The sequence below is a fragment of the Megascapheus bottae genome, chromosome 5, assembly GCF_031878675.1.
Source record: "Megascapheus bottae isolate mThoBot1 chromosome 5, mThoBot2.hap1, whole genome shotgun sequence".
Lineage (NCBI taxonomy): Eukaryota > Metazoa > Chordata > Mammalia > Rodentia > Geomyidae > Megascapheus > Megascapheus bottae.
In genome coordinates this window covers 25,517,146-25,535,868 of record NC_143513.1, presented here as the reverse complement: position 1 = coordinate 25,535,868, position 18,723 = coordinate 25,517,146, and the positions used below count along the sequence as shown (strand labels likewise).

At 38.4% G+C, this 18,723-nt stretch overlaps 1 protein-coding gene across 1 annotated transcript in view; it reads right to left on the bottom strand.

Moving 5' to 3' along the window:
* Abca13 (ATP binding cassette subfamily A member 13) overlaps positions 1-18,723 on the bottom strand; it is a 355,049-nt gene that overhangs the window by 278,950 nt on the left and 57,376 nt on the right. Inside the window, exons 17-20 of the mRNA XM_090332320.1 lie at positions 11,222-15,970; positions 8,025-9,839; positions 7,455-7,564; positions 912-1,030 (exon numbers count right to left, since the gene is read on the bottom strand). Of these exons, the coding sequence (XP_090188446.1) occupies positions 912-1,030; positions 7,455-7,564; positions 8,025-9,839; positions 11,222-15,970 (6,793 nt within the window). The remainder of the gene's footprint in view (positions 1-911; positions 1,031-7,454; positions 7,565-8,024; positions 9,840-11,221; positions 15,971-18,723) is intronic.

The following is an 18,723-nucleotide window of genomic DNA, read 5'->3' as shown; positions in this document are numbered from 1 at the left end:
AAAATAATGAGAAAATGTAGACCCTAAAAACTTTTTTTAAAAAGGCATTGTACTCTTTGCTTCCCTCTGCTGAACAATGAGGGTTTTACATCCCACAGCCTAGGAAAGATTTCATGATCTCACACATAAACCCAATGATGCATGAACTCATACTAAAAGTTTTGCATCCTGAGATACCAGTGCTTTTCTTTCTCACAAAGCAAAAACTTCTGACTTTTATCATCATGAACTTATCACTAACCAGAGCTATCAACAATCATGAGAGACTATGGACTATGAACTTTAAATGTAGTCTCTGAGTCAATTTCTTGCCCATTTTCCTATTCAGCTGTCAATTCTTGTAGCTTGCCAGTTATATTCAGCTCATTAGAGCAGATGATGGGCTGGTAAATTAGGAAGATTTTTCCTCAAAACAAAAATGAAGGAATGAATGAATGATCTAATATCTGATATACTTGAAAATTACCATGGTGTAAAAACTCCAATATTGGCTAATTCAAGATATTAACAGGATATTGCTGAGCACAGAGTTATATAGAGAAAAACCACCATTACAAACTGTCTCTGAAAGACTGATAACCATAAACTATAGTGAGATCATGAGAAAGTGCTAGGGCTTGTGTATTTGTCACTTTTGTTTTATGTATAATTTCTTCTATCCCATTTATACAGTTGGATTGTTCATGATTTCAGGGTTTAACAACCAGCATCTGGCTTGGAAAGTTCCTGAGAATTCAACAAACTCTCACACGGAAAGGGCTGGGGAGCTCTCAGCCTGCAAGCTTAGTTTCTGGTGTGACTATGCATAGTGCAATTTTCCCTGGTTTTTCGGACCAGGCAGCAAGCTTAGAATAACCCCGCTGTTCTCTCTGCAGGCCTCGGTGATTGTGAACACACAAGAGAGGTCACACCTGGTAGTGGGTGTACACAGCAGTGACTCCTTGTATGGCAGCTAAAACGAGATTCCTTATCTCACGTGGCTTGCAACTCAGAATGGCGCACAAAACATCCTTGGTCAACGAAGGGTTTTCTGCCAGGGGAAAAACACACACAAACACACAAAGACAAATGAGTTTTAGGAAACAGTCTGCTTTTTAATAGCTACACTCAAATAATCTTTAAATTTTTTAAATGGTACAAATTTCTTAGATCATCAAAATAAATGTTCAGATGATGATGGCACATGATCACCTTATATATCAGATATATTATGTTTTTCACGTACATATATTGTATAATGATCAGATCTAGGGAACTGGTACATCCATTCCCTCAGACTGACATTGTTTCTTTGTGTTAAGACCATTTGAAACTCTTTGTTCTAAACACCCTAAAATATTTACCTAAATGTTGTCAACCACAGTAATCTACCTCTGCCTTAGATCATTAGAAGTCCTATTCAAGTGGCACCTCTGTATGGGTGAGTCATCTTCACTCTACCCTTGCTCCTCCTCCTCCCTGAAGACTTCCCCACTCTGTAACCAGATGTTCTACTCTGTATAAGAGGAAACTTAGAGCTTCCAAGTATTAGTGAGATCATGGGAAATTTGTCATTTTAAGGCTGCTTCGTTTCACCTAATGTCTTCCAGCTACAAATCTGTAACTACAAATGACAGCATTTCATTCCTTTTGATGGCTGGATAATTTTGTATAGATGGGCCATACCTTTTTCATTCTTCAAAGCAATGACTTTGGCATTTCAAATATAATAAATTTCCTGAGATGAACTAATAGCATAGTAATTAATTTTCTCCTTCTACTTCCCTAAAATGGCCCCACTTTCCCCCAGGATCCCTTATAAACAAGGTACTAGTTGTCCAAGTTTGCCTGGGATATTATTGATTTTTCACCTATTGTCCTGTTGAAAATATGAATTACACTTGTGGGCCAGCCCTTCTTCCATACCTTACAAGTCACACATGGAAGTCATTCAAGATGGTCTCCTGACCCCATCGGGCAGCCACCCAATTTCTTCATCCACGCTACCTTCCAATGGCTTTGAGTTCTGTACCTCTAGGTCACACTCAAGATAATTCCAAACTCTTAGCAGGGCCGGTCCAGATCTCACCCCTATGATCTGACTCCTGCTCTGAGCCACCAGCAATTCCTCAGAAGAGATGGCTAGAACAGAAATCTGACAAAGGCTCTACATTGCATTCAAAGCCCTTCTGCAGTGGGAAGCCACTAAGCTTCCCACAATGCTTGAGTTCTTATGTCCATCCTTTCTCTCATTCATGCTATGTTCACCTGCTACAATGCCATGGCACCTGCTATACCTGCCTCCTCTCCTGAGTATATCTACTTTCCAGAACTCTGCCTCAGGCACCTGCTCCAGCCCACCTGGCCATGACCTTCCCCTGACTGTGAAGATCTGTGTGAGCTCTCTCCCTGGATCACCCCCAGTTCCTCACTCTCAACTCTGCCTCAAAGTACTGTTATCACCTAGCTCATGGCTTTGTTCCTGCTAGGTGCTTGGCCATCAAAGAAAATGAAGTGTACTTTAATGTATTATAAAACCCATTAGTGTTTTAACAAGTAAAAAAAATCAGTCCTGACAAATCATTACACTGTTTCTGAAAAGTCATTTTACAGATCATCAGTTTGTTCATGTAGGCATGGTGTTTTATGCTTGTAATTCTAGTTACTTGGGAGGCAGAGATGGAGAGGCCTGTTTAGACAGCAGCCCAAGTAAAAAATTTGTGCAAAGTACATCTTAACGAATAAAATGTTCAGATGGGGATAAGTGATTGTCATTCCAGGCACATGGTAAATATAAATACAATCACTGTCCAGGCTGGTCCAGGCATAACCTGAGAACCCATGCCAAAAATAAAACAAAAAGGATTTACAGATTTGAGTCAAGTAGTAAAGTACCTGCTTCTTGTATACTAGGACCTGGATAAAATCTCTAGTACCACAAAAAAAAGGAAGAAGAAAAGAAAAGGAAAGAAAAAGGAAAAAGAGGGGTGAAAGTAAGGAAGGGAGAAAGGAAGGAAGGGAGGAAGGGAGGGAGTGAGAGTTATAAAAAAATTAATTAGTGCAAAAATCAGAGTGAAAGAAGCCGATTTGAACAGGCCAATAGTATGAAGCCTGTGACCTTCTGGAAATGCTAATTGTGGCAGCAGTGCAAAGATGACTGCCCATCAGGAGCTGGGTGAGACGTTATGTGGGAGTGGAGGATGAAGGACTTTTGTTGCTTTTGTTTTTGCCATTCCTAAGGCTTGAACTGAAGGCCTGGGCTGTCCCTGAGCTTCTTTAACTCAAGGCTAGCACTCTACCACTGGAGTCACATCACCACTTCTGGCTTTTTCTGTGTATGTGGTACTAAGGAATTGAACCCAGGGCTACATGCATGCTAGGTAAACACTCTACCACTTGGCCACATTCCCAGCCCAGCGCAAAAGATTCGGAGGATAGTCAAACTATGCAGTTAGGACAGTGGATATATCTTGCACACTGGTACAGATCCTTGCAATGCCCAACACTCAATAATGCACATCACAGAAAATGATGGGGTCACTGATGAAGCAAGTTTATCAGCTGGAACAAGAGCACCCTCTACTGGGGGCTAATGACAGTATAAGAGTGCGGGGGGGGGGGGGGGGGGCGGGAGTTTGGCCTAGTGATTAAGTGCTTGCCTAGCATGCATGAAGACCAGGGTTCGATTCCTTGGTACCACATATATAGAAAAAGCTGGAAGTGGTGCTGAGGCTCAAGTGGTAGAGCTCTAGCCTTGAGAAAGTCCAAAGACAGTGCTCAGGCCCTGAGCTCAAGCCCAGGACTGGCAAAAAAAAAAAAAAAAGTGTGTGTGTGAGAGAGAGAAAGAGAGACAGACAGGGAAAGAGACAGAGACAGAGATAGAGAGACAGAGACAGAGAGACAGAGACAGAGAGACCGAGGGGGGTGGCAGGAGCATAGCCATATTGAAAATCTCTGTACACCTTGCTCAGTTTTTTTTCCCTTTCTGTCCATCTAAAACTATTCTTAAAAAAGTTTATTCATTAAAATATGATATAATCAAAGTCATGCTTTCCAAAAGCATCCTACCCTGATGACTTATGGCTCTAATTAATCAGATTTCATCCATATTAAAAGGAGTTTTAGTGTAGAAAATGTAATGCAGTTGACAGATGCATATAATCCAAGTACTGGAGAGGCTGAGATAGAAATATGCATTGGAGGGCAACACTGGCTACAAATATATATGTATATATAAACATACATACACACAATATGTGTGGACAGATAAGATAGAATCTCTTAACTAGATATATAGATAAGGAGATAGAATTGCTTCATTAACTTTCAATTGAAATGCAAAGTGAAGGGAACAAAGAGCTCTCAAACATTTGCCTTTGAGCATCAAGAGGTCTTCCAACTTGGTGTAAATAAAAGAAAATCTCATAAGAATTTTGCTTTAACAAAATAAAAAAATAAACAAAAAAAAAAACAAAGAAAGAAAGCCTGCAGGCCCCAATGGCTCACACCTGTAACCCTGGCTACTCAAGAACCTGAGATCTGAGGAGCTCAGTTCAAAGCCAGCCCTAGCAGGGAAATCCATAAGACACTTAATTCCAATATAAATAAATAAACACATAAAGCAAGCCAGCCAAAAGTAGAGCTGTGGCACAAGCATCATAGTGCTACCCTTGATCAAAAGAAGATCAAGGACAGGGGCCAGGAGTTTGGCCTAGTGGTTAAAGTGTTTGCCTAGTATGCATGAAGCCCAGGGTTCGATTCCTCGGTACCACATATATAGAAAAAAAAAAAAGCTGGTATCTGGCAAATATCATGTAACCCTTTTACTAATTACAATAAAAAATAAAATAAAATAAAAATTAAAAAAAAAAGCCAGAAGTGGTGCTGAGGTTCAAGTGGTAGAGCTCTAGCCTTGAGAAAGTCCAAGGACAGTGCTCAGGCCCTGAGCTCAAGCCCAGGACTGGCAAAAAAAAAAAAAAAAAAAGAAGATCCAGGACAGCATCCAGGCCTTGAGCTGAAACCTAGGATGGGTCCTTTTTTCTTTCTTTCTTTTTTTCCAAAGATAGTAGAAAATGCACCATGAAAAAGTTAACAGAATGGATGGTGCTCGGCTAGCCATGTCTGTGTTGGCTAGGTTGCCACCATGTGAGATGGAGACAGGGCTGTGACTTCAGAATGGCTAGGGGCCATCTGATGGCAGGAAGCCCAGCTCCCACGGAACCTGGACATGGCATCATGCAGCCCACGCTCACACATCACAGTGAAGACGCTGCACCTTCATAAGAATAGCCCAGCTCTTGCCTAGAATGTCTCACTTCCCAGGGCACTTTCTTCCACTTCATTTCCCCTCTGCAAAGGCTGAATTCCAACCCTTCCCACCTGGTCCCTTCTTGCCTAGAAGACACATTCCAACGCTACTGTGACTGTTCAGATCTGCCAGCTCTTTCTAAGGCCCTCCATTCTGCTCCCCCAATCCCAGCGCATTTTATTCTCTCGATCAGAAAGAGGCTCTGACATCAAAGTCCTCATTCTAAAACCAGGGGAAAACAAAACAATCATGAGGAAATAGGTGTGAGCAAGGGGAGAGAAGGAAAGAGGGGAAGAGACATGCAGAGGAGGAAGTAGGAAGAATGCAGTAAGAATTCACTGAATAGATACAAAATTTAAGTAAGGGAAGGGGAGGTGAGAATTTTGAAAAAGATGGCACTGATCAAGATGCATCATGTTCATAAACTGTTTTTTTTTTTTAAGGCAAGCCTTTTGTACAACAATTTAAAAGTAATTTAAGAACTAAAATTAAAATAAATAAATAAAACCACAGGCAACTGATATCCTCCTCTGGGCCTCGGTTTACCAACTTGTGACATAGGATGCTTTAAAATAGTTGCCTACTGCCTTCCTCCATTTCCATGAGCCCAGCAGATTCTCATTGCAGCCATACTTAAAACCAGGCAGAGGGGAAAAATGACAACTTCCCTCATGGATATACTTGACTCATCCTCAAGATAGGGCAAAATTGGCCCACACCAGTAATCCTAGCTACTCAGGAGGCTGAGATCTGAGGATCAAGGTTCAAAGCCAGCCGAGGCACAAAAGGACCAATTAACCTCTAGAAAATGGGAAGTGGGGCTTGGCTCAAGGGTAGGGTAGTAGCCTTGACCTGAAGAGCTCAGGGACAGCTCCCAGTCCCAGGGGTAGGTGGTAGCCTTGAGCTGAAGAACTCAGGGACAGTGCCCAGGCCGAGTTCAAGACCCACGACTGACCCCCCACAAAAAAATGGTTCCATTTTCCATAAGAACATCCTCTGAGTTACCACCAAGACATTGTCCCCCTAAGTTCTCTTCCACCCCATGTCTTCTTTGTTGAGCCTTTTGTCCATTCAGAACTTAATGATGCCTTCCTACTGTACAGAAGGGAATGACAACAAGGAAAGTGATGCTCATGTGTGAGTTTGTTTGGGATGAAGTTTAATAACCCAAATTTAATTTTGTAACATTATTTCACATGTGATATCTTCATTTAGCTGTTGTAATATAGAATGGTAAAATACTATTTATACACACACACACACACACATCAGGAATCAATGAATAGTCACATCATTAAAAATTCATTACTGTAGCTAGGAGGAAAATGTCAAAAATAATTTTATTGAAAAATGGAAGGATTCAATATGCCAGTAAAGGCACTCAAGAATCAGAAAGAAATTTCACCTAAATTTTACCTAAGCATATTTCTATGGGCTATATGCCCAGGCTATGCCTTAAAGACATTGTAAAAAGATTATTACTTCAAAATTTAATTAGTTCAAATAAGTAATTCAAAACTTTAGTTAGAATTTAATCTACATCAACTGAATCCTCTTAATGCCCTCATTCCTCACTCCATTTCCACAGCCTCCCCACCATTCATCATGTTAGGGTATAATATAAGGGGGGAAGACAGAAAAAAGAGCTAGTCTTGAATGTCATAGATGCAAAGTCCAAGAATCCATTGTGAGCCATCTCTGAATTCTGAGAGCAGTTTCCTCAGTGGTGTGCACACAGCCCCATCCTCCGCCTGTACTGTATGGGGAGAAGGAGAAGTGTGTACCCTGCCATGCCTATCCCCAACTAGCCCTTATGAGTTGCTTGTGTCATTGTCTCCTTTTACTCAATCTTCTCAACTGCTGCTTGAAATGAGGGTCACCCCAATTCTAGATAAAGCTCAAGCCAATCTCTCAGTAGCCTTCCTGGTGTCACTAGGGGAGGAAAAAGGCACTGAATGAGGTCTGGTGGAAGTGCTCTCTCTTTCCAATATGCAATTGGTTCTGATCTCAGTGACTGTGAGAGTTAAGACAGATGCCAGGCCTAGAGATGACTGGGCACAATCACATGTTAACAGACATGGCGCCACATCACCATCAGTGTTCTCAGAAGTTGCATCTCCTACTGGGCAAGCTCTGGAAAGCACAGGGCAATTATCAAGCAGCCCACCTGCCAAGATGATGAGCACACGTAACAGCATTGTCTTGGTTTTCTGCAGCATCTCCATGGCTTCCGAAGATGTCTCCAGCTGCTGGAAGGCTTGGCACATGACAACAACACTTAGGAAGAAAGATACAATGGCATTAAGGGTTCAACATCTGAAAACAAGCAAGTTGCTGCACTTGTCTCCATCCAGCCATATTCACAGCACAATAACAACAAGAAATGCACAGATACTACTAGTTAGGCTTCCAGAATGATTTTTGTCCCCTGATTTAGCTAAGCATTGGTTTTATAGCCAAGAAGCATAATATTTGTTTTCATTTTTTTTGTTCCACTCTCTTGAAACACAAATCAAATGATTACATGGAATCAAACAGTGATGATAAGCATTGGATGCAATGGTTCATACCTGTAATTTTACCTACTAGAAGACTGAGATCTGAGGATTGCAAAAAAATAATAATAATGAATCACTCTCGATGGAAGCCAAGTGCAAAGTGTGGAGATCTACTTACCTTAATCTGTTATTGAGTACTGTAGCAGAGAACAATTAGAATGAGTAGGGGGTGTGATTACCTTTCATCTGTCTGTAGAACTTTCTGCCAGTAGCCAATGAATACAAGTAATCTCTTCAAGTACGTATTGAAAGATGATAATGGTTTGAAGTTAGGCACGAAATCTATCACCTCTTCTTTTGGTGACATCACATTCTTTCCACTAGTTGCATTAAGATAGATTTCCAAAAAATCATGGAATGAAGCATTTATGAAATTCGGCCACTGAGAGTCATCCAGGAGGAGGCTTTTTCTTAAGAGAATGAGCCGATCTAGCAAATACTGGGCGGCTGTTTCAAGTTGATGATGGGTGATATTCTGAGTTAAAGGCATCTTGAAGAGTAAACCTTTGCTTAGGCCACCTCCATCTTCATTTGTAATCCTGCTGGAAGAGGCCTCTACAACTGCTTCTATCATTCTGAAGAGATCATCTGAATGATGGACCGATGCCCACAACAGATTAAAAGCATCCCAACTTTCCTTCTTAAAGCTATTCCAAAGGGCTTCTAATGTGAGATCAAATATCATTTTAAAGGATTTCCCTATTTTTGTGGTATTTTCTGATAACATTTTATCCCCCAAATGAATCATTTTATGAATTCTTTCCCATATTGTATCTTGAGGACCATGGTGAGAGGAAATTGGATGAAGCTGTAAGAAGTTCATTTTGTGGGTGATGTTATTTATAGGAACTAAGCAATTCAAGACTTCTTCCACCAAGTTGATAGAATCCATAGAAAATATTTGAGTCCCATTATTAAGTGCCACCACAAAATGCTCCAACTCTTCCAAATTGATTTCCACCGAAGTTAAAAACTCAGCGATTTCTTCCAAAATATTAGAAAAGTCACTGGATTGGCTCATGTTTGAGAGTACATGAGATGACATATTGAAAATGTCAGAGTCTTGTGAAATATTGGGCTTTACCCCCAACATCCCAAAGGCCAAGTCAAGAAATGGCACCAGTAAATCACTTATCTTTCTAAATGTCACATGGTCTACTTTTCTCAAAGGAATTGTTTCTTTCACAAGAAGCCAGACACTTTGCTGCATATCAGAATAGAAAATATTAAAGAAGTCCATGGTGTCCTTAGTGTTGGAGAGGAAAGGGTTTTCAAAGATGGTGCCCATCTTTCCTGAGACACGCTTTGCTAGTGTAAGAAGTTTCACAGCAGAGTCCATATGTGTGGCAATATCTCTCAGCTCCCCACTGCCATTCAGCAGAATTGTGAGGATTCTAGACATTTCTAAAAGGGGATCCAGGATGTGACTTTCTTCATCAGCTCTAGAGATAACATCAAGCAGCTGCTTAGTGATTTCTAATGTTGCTCTGTTTCGTAAAGGGAATGAGTTATTTATAAAGGAAAGCAAGTTGGTGAGGTCAGCAAGTGCAAGTTCTTGGAGCACAAGGCAGGAAGTGTGGAAGTCTTGGTTAAGAGGCTTTGAAAGCATGTCCATAAGATTTGACATCTCTGTGGAACTTTCCCTCATAAGGTGAAGAAGGGAAGTGAGATTTTGGTTGAGGCTGCTGAGTTCCTCAGAGCTATTGACAAGGAAAAGCAGCTCACTCACCACCATAAAGAAGTCTGGATTCTGTTCAGTCTCATGCTGCAGTGAAGTTTCTCTCAGAAGGGCATGAAACAAATCGCGAACAAATGTCAGCCCTCGCCGGCCATCAAAAGAAAATTCCCCACTATCTAATGTAAATGAGCTTCTGATTAGATGAAATATAGTCCCCTTTAACCATGAGAAAAAGCTCATCAATCTGTATTCACTCATCAGTATAAGAAATGGATCCAATTTCAGTATGTCTCCAATTTTATCTTTTGAGAAAAAGCTGTAAAGATGTATTAATATTTGTTAATTTACTAGTAATGGAAAGATTGAAATACATAGTGATTGTAATGATACTGCTCATTTCATAATAGCATAGAATGTTAATGCTTAGTGAAAATGGATTGCTAAAATAATTCTAGATGAATCTTAACTATTTGCTACCAAGTAGTGCAGAATAAAGGACTTTTGTGGCCAATCGTACCGCAATTCTTTGAAGCTAATATTTTAAAAATCCATATTTTTTGCTTTTAGAAAAGAACTTAATTCACTACAAAGTGATTCTTGATGTATAAGGTAAATCTCTGAAACAGTGGAAAAGTCTATTTCACACTTTTGAACACTAGATGAACATTGAGACACTGTGATGGCTTTACAACATATCAGCAGACCCAGAGACCTCTTCTCACCTGTCTCTGAATTGGGTGTGCTCTTAAGGTGATTCTCCTAAGAGAGCTGAAGGAAACATGATAGTTAAAGCACATTTCGTAAATATGTATCCTACTAGCTATACAGTCTAAGGCTAATTGAAATGCTGCTGAAAAGGGAATTTACCAAAATACAGTCCCTAGTCCGTTAACTGCATATTAGTCAAAATGAATATTATCTAGGTGGGCCTGACATCATCAGGTGAATTAACTGCAAAAGAGTCATATAGAGCCTCCTGTCCCAGAGACTCCAGCTGCAGCTATGAAGTTCTTTGCTCTCCCTTCCGCTCAGAACTTCTTTCTAGACCATCATGGAGAGGGAGAGCTTTGGCTCATGTCCCAGATGTCTTTGCCTCCTGTGAGCTACCCTACCTGTAACCTTTCTGAGTTTGCATTTTCATATCATGTTACCCAAATTAGGTAATCCAAGTCTCTCTCTTCCACCTTGGTATACATTCATGGTAGAACCTTGAGTGATAGAACATGGAAGATAGTTTTCACTTTCTCAGTAATATTTTAACTAGTAAATGGCAGAGATTTTTAAACACACTGAATAGGAATAATGTGACTAGCAACTTTAATGTTCCTAAACACAAAACCACAGTAGATAAATTGGAGGAAAAAAATATAATCCTTTAGGGTTAAACAGACAATAGAGAAGCTCAAATAGTGTTCATGCTAAACATACATATTTATCGATAAAATATTAATCTTACAGTTATACATAAGACAGAATTTTAGAACTGTTTTCCTAAGCTAAAAAATGAAACATAATAATATATAATCATCCCTGGCTAGATTTAAAAGCTTACTGATGAAATGAGGGCAATCAAAGTAATTTTACCTTCATAGTTTGGAAAAATACTCATCAATACAATGAATTAATTGGCATTTCTCCACTCCAGAAAATAAGTGGGCTGAAAAGTATACATACTATTCAAAGGAAAGATATACTTACCTCATTTCTGCAATAGTATCTTTGTGGAAGTCTTTCAGCAGAAAAGATACTTTGTTCTCAGAATTTTCTTTTAGGGAGAATGTTCTCAAAAGCTCTTCCATGAAATCAATTATAATTCCCAGAGGGAGATCTGTCTCTCCACCATTTTCTGTCTGTAAATGATCCTGGATGAGGTTAATTAAATTCATCATTTGAAGGTCACTATTGCCTAAATTTGGAGCCGTTGCTTGAGAACCTGATGCTAACTTATTGACTGAATTAATCAGAATATTGATAAGAAGTAGCTGTTCAACAGAGATATTATTTAATTGCACTCCACTTAGCAGATTTATAAGAAAGGTAATATCAACATTGTTTTCTCTAAAAATGTCTTTCAGATATCCCCAGTTGCTAGCAATATCTTTAGTCAACACAGTTCTAACATGAGTTGAATTCTCATTGTCCACAGCAATAAGTAATGTTTGTATCAGTCTGTAATAATCTTCATTGGTATACACACAAAGCCAGTTTTTTGTCACTAATAGAAAATCTTCAATAATTTCTGATGCCTTTGATGATGACAAATCCAGTATTTCCAAAAGCTGGCTAAGTTGCAAAGTGATATTTGGAAAGTCCACAGAATTTAAGTCTTGGATTTCTTTAAGTTCAGAGATCAGGTGCTTGATACAAAAATTGTGGGTTAAATCCTCCATGATTTGTCTAAAGTCAACCCACAGTTCTTCAAAGTTGTTAGTTGATTCACTTTTCTTAATAAAATTGGATATGGCTTCTAAATTATTGTGTTTAGGATTTGTATTCAGAGAAAACAAGAATGGAGACAGTAGATAATGAGTACTATTTTCTAGATACCAATCTCCAGAAATTAATTTGATTATCCTTTCCAAATTGAAGGAAATATTACCATGGGCAAGCATATCTGCACCTTTAGTAATGTTAATAATGTTCTTTAAATTAGCTAGCTTAATAAGAATATTTTCAGTTGATGTACCTTTTGTAAAGTTCATGTGTGTTAGTTTTTCTATTATTTTCAAGGCAATCTGTTTCATAAGGCTGCCAGGACAAGCTTCGTGAATGCTATCATTACTTTCATTTCCAAAAAATGAAACAAATGGTACGACCTTATGCCAAAATTCTTGTATACTTTTCACAAGTGGAGTTTGAATATGGAAGATTTCAGACACCTTTAGAAGAATAGAATTCCAGTCCACTAATTCATGTATTACACAGACTACTTTCCTTGTCATTTCTGTTCTTGAGCTTTCATTTGAGCACTGTGACGCTTCAACAAGGGGAGACAGGTGGAGATGGTCACGGATGCTGGTCACTTTTTGATAAAAAGAAGACGACATAAAGCCATAGATATTACAGGTTTCTAACCTTGAATTCTGATGAAACCTGGTTGTACTAGTCCAGCACCAAACCGCAGGAAAGCAAGCGAGAGCGTCAGACACAGTAGCTGGTTGGTGTGATATTAACTCAATGATATCTAGAAGAGATTTGATCACAGTGGCAAAGTCTTCCTTGGTGATGTTGGAAATGCTTATGCCATGAAGGAGAGTGAAGTTATAGATATCTCTGAGGCTTCCTGTGATATTTTTATCAGCAATTCCCTGGAGAAGTCCCATGATGTGAGGAAGAGCATAATACACATCCACCACAGCACTCACGTCATCTTTAGGAAATAGCCGAGAGAGTCGCAGCAGATGATTAACATTCCAGGAGTGTGAACCAGCCATAAATTTTTCCACCAAGCCAATAAGTAAGTTGACCCCCGAATTGTCAGGACCTAATCTACTAAGATTCTTAAAGAAATCTACTAGGCCTTCACTGATTTGCTCTAGCTGGTCAACTACAAGGTCAATGTCAGCTTTCTTGAGGGCATGCATCAGGGAAGTTACTTTATTTAAAACTTGATCATGGCCCCTATTCTGTGGAATATTGGAGTGGACAGCAGGCATCAAGGAGTTGAACATATCTCTCATCAACTGAATAGCAAGACCAACAGTTTTCACTAACTCATGTGGAATACTTTCTGATGAATTTTGGAGATCATGTGATAGGTTGAAGGCAAAATAACTAGCTAAATGGTAAATGGAATTGCCTAAATTTCTTATATCTTTTTCCTTTGGATTGGTAAAAAATATTCCAAAGAGGGTTTTCATACTAGAAAAAGAATTTTTTTCCAAGATAGCAGGAGAAATATCTCGTAAACGTTTCTGTATTTCCTTCCCCAGTGTTGTTATATGCAGCCATATGTTCTGAAACTGATTGGAAATTCCACTTGATAAATCTATAGGTCTTAAAAGTAATTCATTAAAATGCTTCCAACTGGATTGAGAGAGGAAATCAAAATCCCTTGTTAAGTTGTGGATAGTCATCTTTATTTGGTTTGTAGAATCATTTAAAAGTGCTAATAAAATCTCAAATTCTGGTACCTTCTCTTTTTCCAAGATAGTACTAAGTAAAATATTTAGAAAGTCAGCCAGGCCTTTCAAGTAAATATTTATACAATTTATATTAGACTCATTTAAAGAGCAAATATTTTCCTTTATATTAAATACCCAAGTTAGAATTTTTAATGTAGAGTTCATTTTGTTTTCAATATCCTTTAAATTCCTCAAAGTATTGTGAAGAGACCCCAGAAAGAAACTTGAATTAGACATGACGTATATATGGTTTATGACGTTTATCCATTCAGTGCATCCTTTTAGTGTACTAATTGTGTTTTCAGAGGAAAATGTGTAATTTAACATGTCCAGAATCTTTTCAGCCTGCTGGGAAGGATCTACATCCAACAAGCCATCTTCTAAAATCAATGCAATAACTTTTTGGAGAACATCAGCACAGAACAATAACTCTTCATCATGTGACACATTTCTAAAAAACACTGTTGCTTCTCTTAGCTTGGTGATAACACTTTCAAATATGACCCCATAATCTGTGAAATTTTTTAAAAGATGGTAATTAATCAGATCTGTACTTCTACTCATGTACTTTGCAGGATTGCTTAACCTGGTGAAAACTTTATGCAGCGAATATACAAACTTTCTGCTTATATTTATTTTCAGTGGATCTGACATTAGCTGGTGTAGGGAAGTTTTCATAGCAAAAAATGATTTCTCTACTTGTTCCAAGTCAAGTGATTTTGCTGTAACTAACTTGTCCTCTACTGCTACCCACATATTCCTGAGGGAAAGAAAAGAATTCCAACCATGGAAGTCATCAGCTTGCATTAAGTTTTTAAACACATTTAATATGAGTCTAGCAGCATGATGGTTTGAAAACATTTCCTGGCAGTTTTGAGAAATGTTCACATCCTTTTCTAATTCATCCAAAAGTTGAGTGAGACCAACATGAAGAGGAGGGAAAATATGCAGTTCAAATTTAAGTATTTGAGAGATGCTTTCCCAGATCTCAGTCCACATTTGAAGCCATGATAGAGTACAGTGAACAGCCACAAACTCATTGAACACACTGATATTTGCTGAAAGATTGGAAATTATTCTTTCCCATGGAAGAGTGACAGAAGCCCCTTCACTTGTTGAATAATTCATAGAAGAAAGATTATCCAAAATAGTAAAACATTCGTTATTCAGCAAGGCCTGTTCTGAACCATTGAAGAGCTGGCTCACGTATTGCAACAAAGAAATGCGGAAATCTTCATCTACTACTAGCAGCTGTTTGAGGCCTATCAAGGTACTACGGATCACTTCCATTTCTCTGTCTTTGCTAGACCTCAGAGAATGGGTTTTAAGCTCTAAAAAGTTAAAAATTGAAAGCAACTGTTGACAGTAAGATGCTTCAGAAATCCTTCCAAGAAACTCTGCTGTCTCTGACAAAAGTGCAAATGCACTGCTGATATTTTGGAAATTACATTGTTTAACGATGCCCAAAATATGTCTAGAGGTTTGGGTAAGATAAGTCATCAAAGACTCTCTATTCTGAATGCTCAAGAATTGATAAATAAATTGGTAAAACGAAGAATAAATCTGCAGAAGTAAACTTGAATCTTTGTTGTTAAAGACATTCAGATAGAGATGAGTCAAAATTTTTTCGACTTCCTGTTTTTGGGGTTCAGAAAGGGCTAAGAAAAGATCAGAGACATTTTTTATCACATAGACTGTGTCCAGAGCTTTAGAAACTTCATCCTGGCTCAAGAATCCTAATTCATAGAGGCCATTTATTATAGTTTCACTTAAATATAGAAAATCCATGTTCACAACTGTTGGTCTAGGCAAATCTGAATGGAATAACCTGGACAAGTTAAAACTTTTACTGAAAATCTCATTTTTTGGAACTGAAAAATTTAAAAGGGTAGAGGGCGCTTCTAATTTAACTCTTTCACTTTGGGGAATGCCATAGAGCCATAATTCTAGCAGTTTGGGATTAATTTCAAGAAGTATTAATTTCATGAATCTCAAAATATTTTTAGATTCTGTCCTTATCCAGTGGCTTTCATGAGTTTGCATTTTGTTCATCACCTGTTTGCCAAATTCCAGAAGTTTCTGAGTATCAACAGGGTATGTGTTTCTGTCTAAATTTTTTACATTATTTATCCACAACATATTTTCATTCTGAAAATTCTCAGGGAGAGTCAAGAATTCAGGAACAATGGATGAATTAGAAGGAACAGGCAATAATAATTCTTCCAAAAATTCCACGAATAGTGAAAAAAATGTTTTCTGTTCTTTTTCCTGGGCATGCAATGTCTTTTCTACCTTCAGAAGGTATCTTGTGAAATTTAAGGCCCTATAACAGTAATAGAAGTGCTTTAGTAACAGAAAAATATAATCGATTCCGCATATTAAATTCCTAAGTGAGTAGTCATCTGTAGCAAACCAAAACATGTTCTCTACATTTCCCCACACATGGTAAAGTGAGAATTAAAAAATGTTTAAAATTTTCACAATGTAGTGGTCTACATTTGGCTTAAAATGTGTTTCTTACCATCACATAGGTCCCTGTAAGTTATTTTCATCTACGCATTAGTACATTTGATGGTGTACATTTGCTGTCTGTGCCAGATAAATCATAGGATTAATTTTCACATTACCTCTCAAAATGTCTTGGCTAGAGAGAATAACACAAATAGTGAGATGCAACAAAAAGTGTGTCTATGTGCTCTAAGGGGAATACTTTCCCAAAAGACATTCTGTGTCTGCCACTGGTATTTTCTGCCCAGGTGTATGTTTTTAAAGATCAAAGAGTTCCCAGAAAGTAACTCAGAATCATGTCAAGTCCATATGTGGAAACTCAGAAGTCACAGGCTACTTTGAAAATTGGAATCAGCTTCACATGAGTTCAGGTTTCACCCACGCAGCTTTGCTGTGATGCTAAGGCAGATGAACAGTTGTGAAGCCTGGTGTTGGTGTTCAAGCCTATAATCCTAGTTAACTCAGAAAGTTGAGATCTGAAGACTGAGAGTCAATGCCCCAGACAGAAAAGGTGGTAAGGCTCATACTCACTGGGTAGTGAGAACCAACATAGTAAAAATGGCCATATTGCCAAAAAATGATATACAATTTCAATGCATCAAAATCCCAAAGACATTCTTTACTGAAATAGAAGGTGTAATGCAAAGGTTCATATGGAACAACAAAAGACCTAGAATAGCCAAAGCAATTCTAGGCAAAAAGAGCAATGCAGGTAGTATTACAACACCAGACTTCAAACTCTATTACAGAGCCAAAATAACAAAAACAGCATGGTATTGGTACAAAAATAGACCAGAAGATCAATAGAAGATCCAGAAATAAAACTACACACCTAGGGCCGGGAGTTTGGCCTAGTGGTAGAGTGCCTGTCTCAGTACCACATACATAGAAAAAGGCTGGAAGTGGTGCTGTGGCTCAAGTGGCAGAGTGCTAGCCTTGAGAAAAGCCCAAGAACAGACTCAGGTCCTGAGCTCAAGCCCAGGACTGGCAAAAAAAAAAAAAAATCTACACACCTATAGTCAACTTATTTTCGACAAAAGAGCCAGAGATATACAGTGGAACAAATACAGCTTATTTATTCAATTATTGGTGCTGGCAAAACTGGGCAGCCACATGCAGAAAACTAAAATTGATCTCAGCCTATCACCACGACTAGCATTAACTCAAAATGGAGCAAAGACTCAATATCAGACCTGAACCTGGAAACTGCTACATGTTAGAATAGGAGAGATACTGGAACTCATAGGCACAGGCAAAAATTTCCTGAACAGAGTCCCAGGGTCACAACAGATTGGAGAGAGATGTGACAAATGTGACTACTTAAAGACAAAAAGTTTCTGCACAAATAAAAGCATAGCTACTAAAGTAGAAAAAGAGTCAACCAACTGGGAAAAGATATTTACCAATAATACATCTGACAAATGCTTAATATCCAGTATCTACAGGGAACACAAGAAAGTACCCCCCCCCCGCAAGCCCAACAAACCAATCACTAAGTGGAGAAGGGAACTAAAGAGAAACTTATCAAAAAGAAAAGGTGAAAATGACCAAAAAAAACATGAGAAAATGTTCATCATCTATGATTATAAAGGAAATGCAAATAAAAACAACCCTAAGATACCACCTTATCCTGACTGAATGGCAGAGGAAACCTGCTACACTGCTGGTGGGACTGCAAACTAGTTCAGCCACTCTGGAAGGCAATATGAAGGTTTCTTAAAAAACTGAAAATAGACCTTCCCTACAATCCCACCATACCACTCCTGGGCATCCACCCTGAGCATCATAACCTAGGATATGATAAGGAGGCCTGCTCAGCCACATTCATCTCCGCACTATTCACAATAGCCAAGCGATAGAAACAACCCAAATGCCCTACTACAGTTGAATGGATACAAAAAATGTGATACACAAACACACACACACACACACACACACACACACACACAATGGAATTCTACCTAGCCAACAGACAAGGTAAAATGGATGAAACTAGAGCAAATCATGTTGAGTGAGATAAGAAAAGGCCAAAGAAACAAAAGGCTCATGGTATCCTTAACATGTGGATATTAAATCCAAACAGTAGAAGAGTGATGACTCAATATTTGGGTACCCGAGGTTATGGACATGGTTTTGGAGACATAAACATAACATAGACACAAAAAAATCTATGATGGGCTATATACTCTATAGACATGTTTTATTATACAGATTAATATGTATCTATGACATATAAACCCACTGCTTAATTTTAATTATGATCTAAAATCTATGTGCCAGTGATTGCTTATATCGATTCCCTTCTTGAATACTTGTTTGTTAAACATGATATTTGAAATATGATATAAAAATCAGTATTAATAAAAAATAAAAATAGAAAAACAAAGTTGAAGATACACAAGGAAATAATAGAAATGTTATTAAAAGATCATAAACAGAAAAAAATCCAAGTACCAGGACACACAAGCTGTTCAGAGTTGTGAGTAAAGGAATTTGGCTTTTCTCACTATTATTGAATACAGTGATGAATTCTTAAAATTTTGTTAACTCTGGATTCTGGCAGAGGGA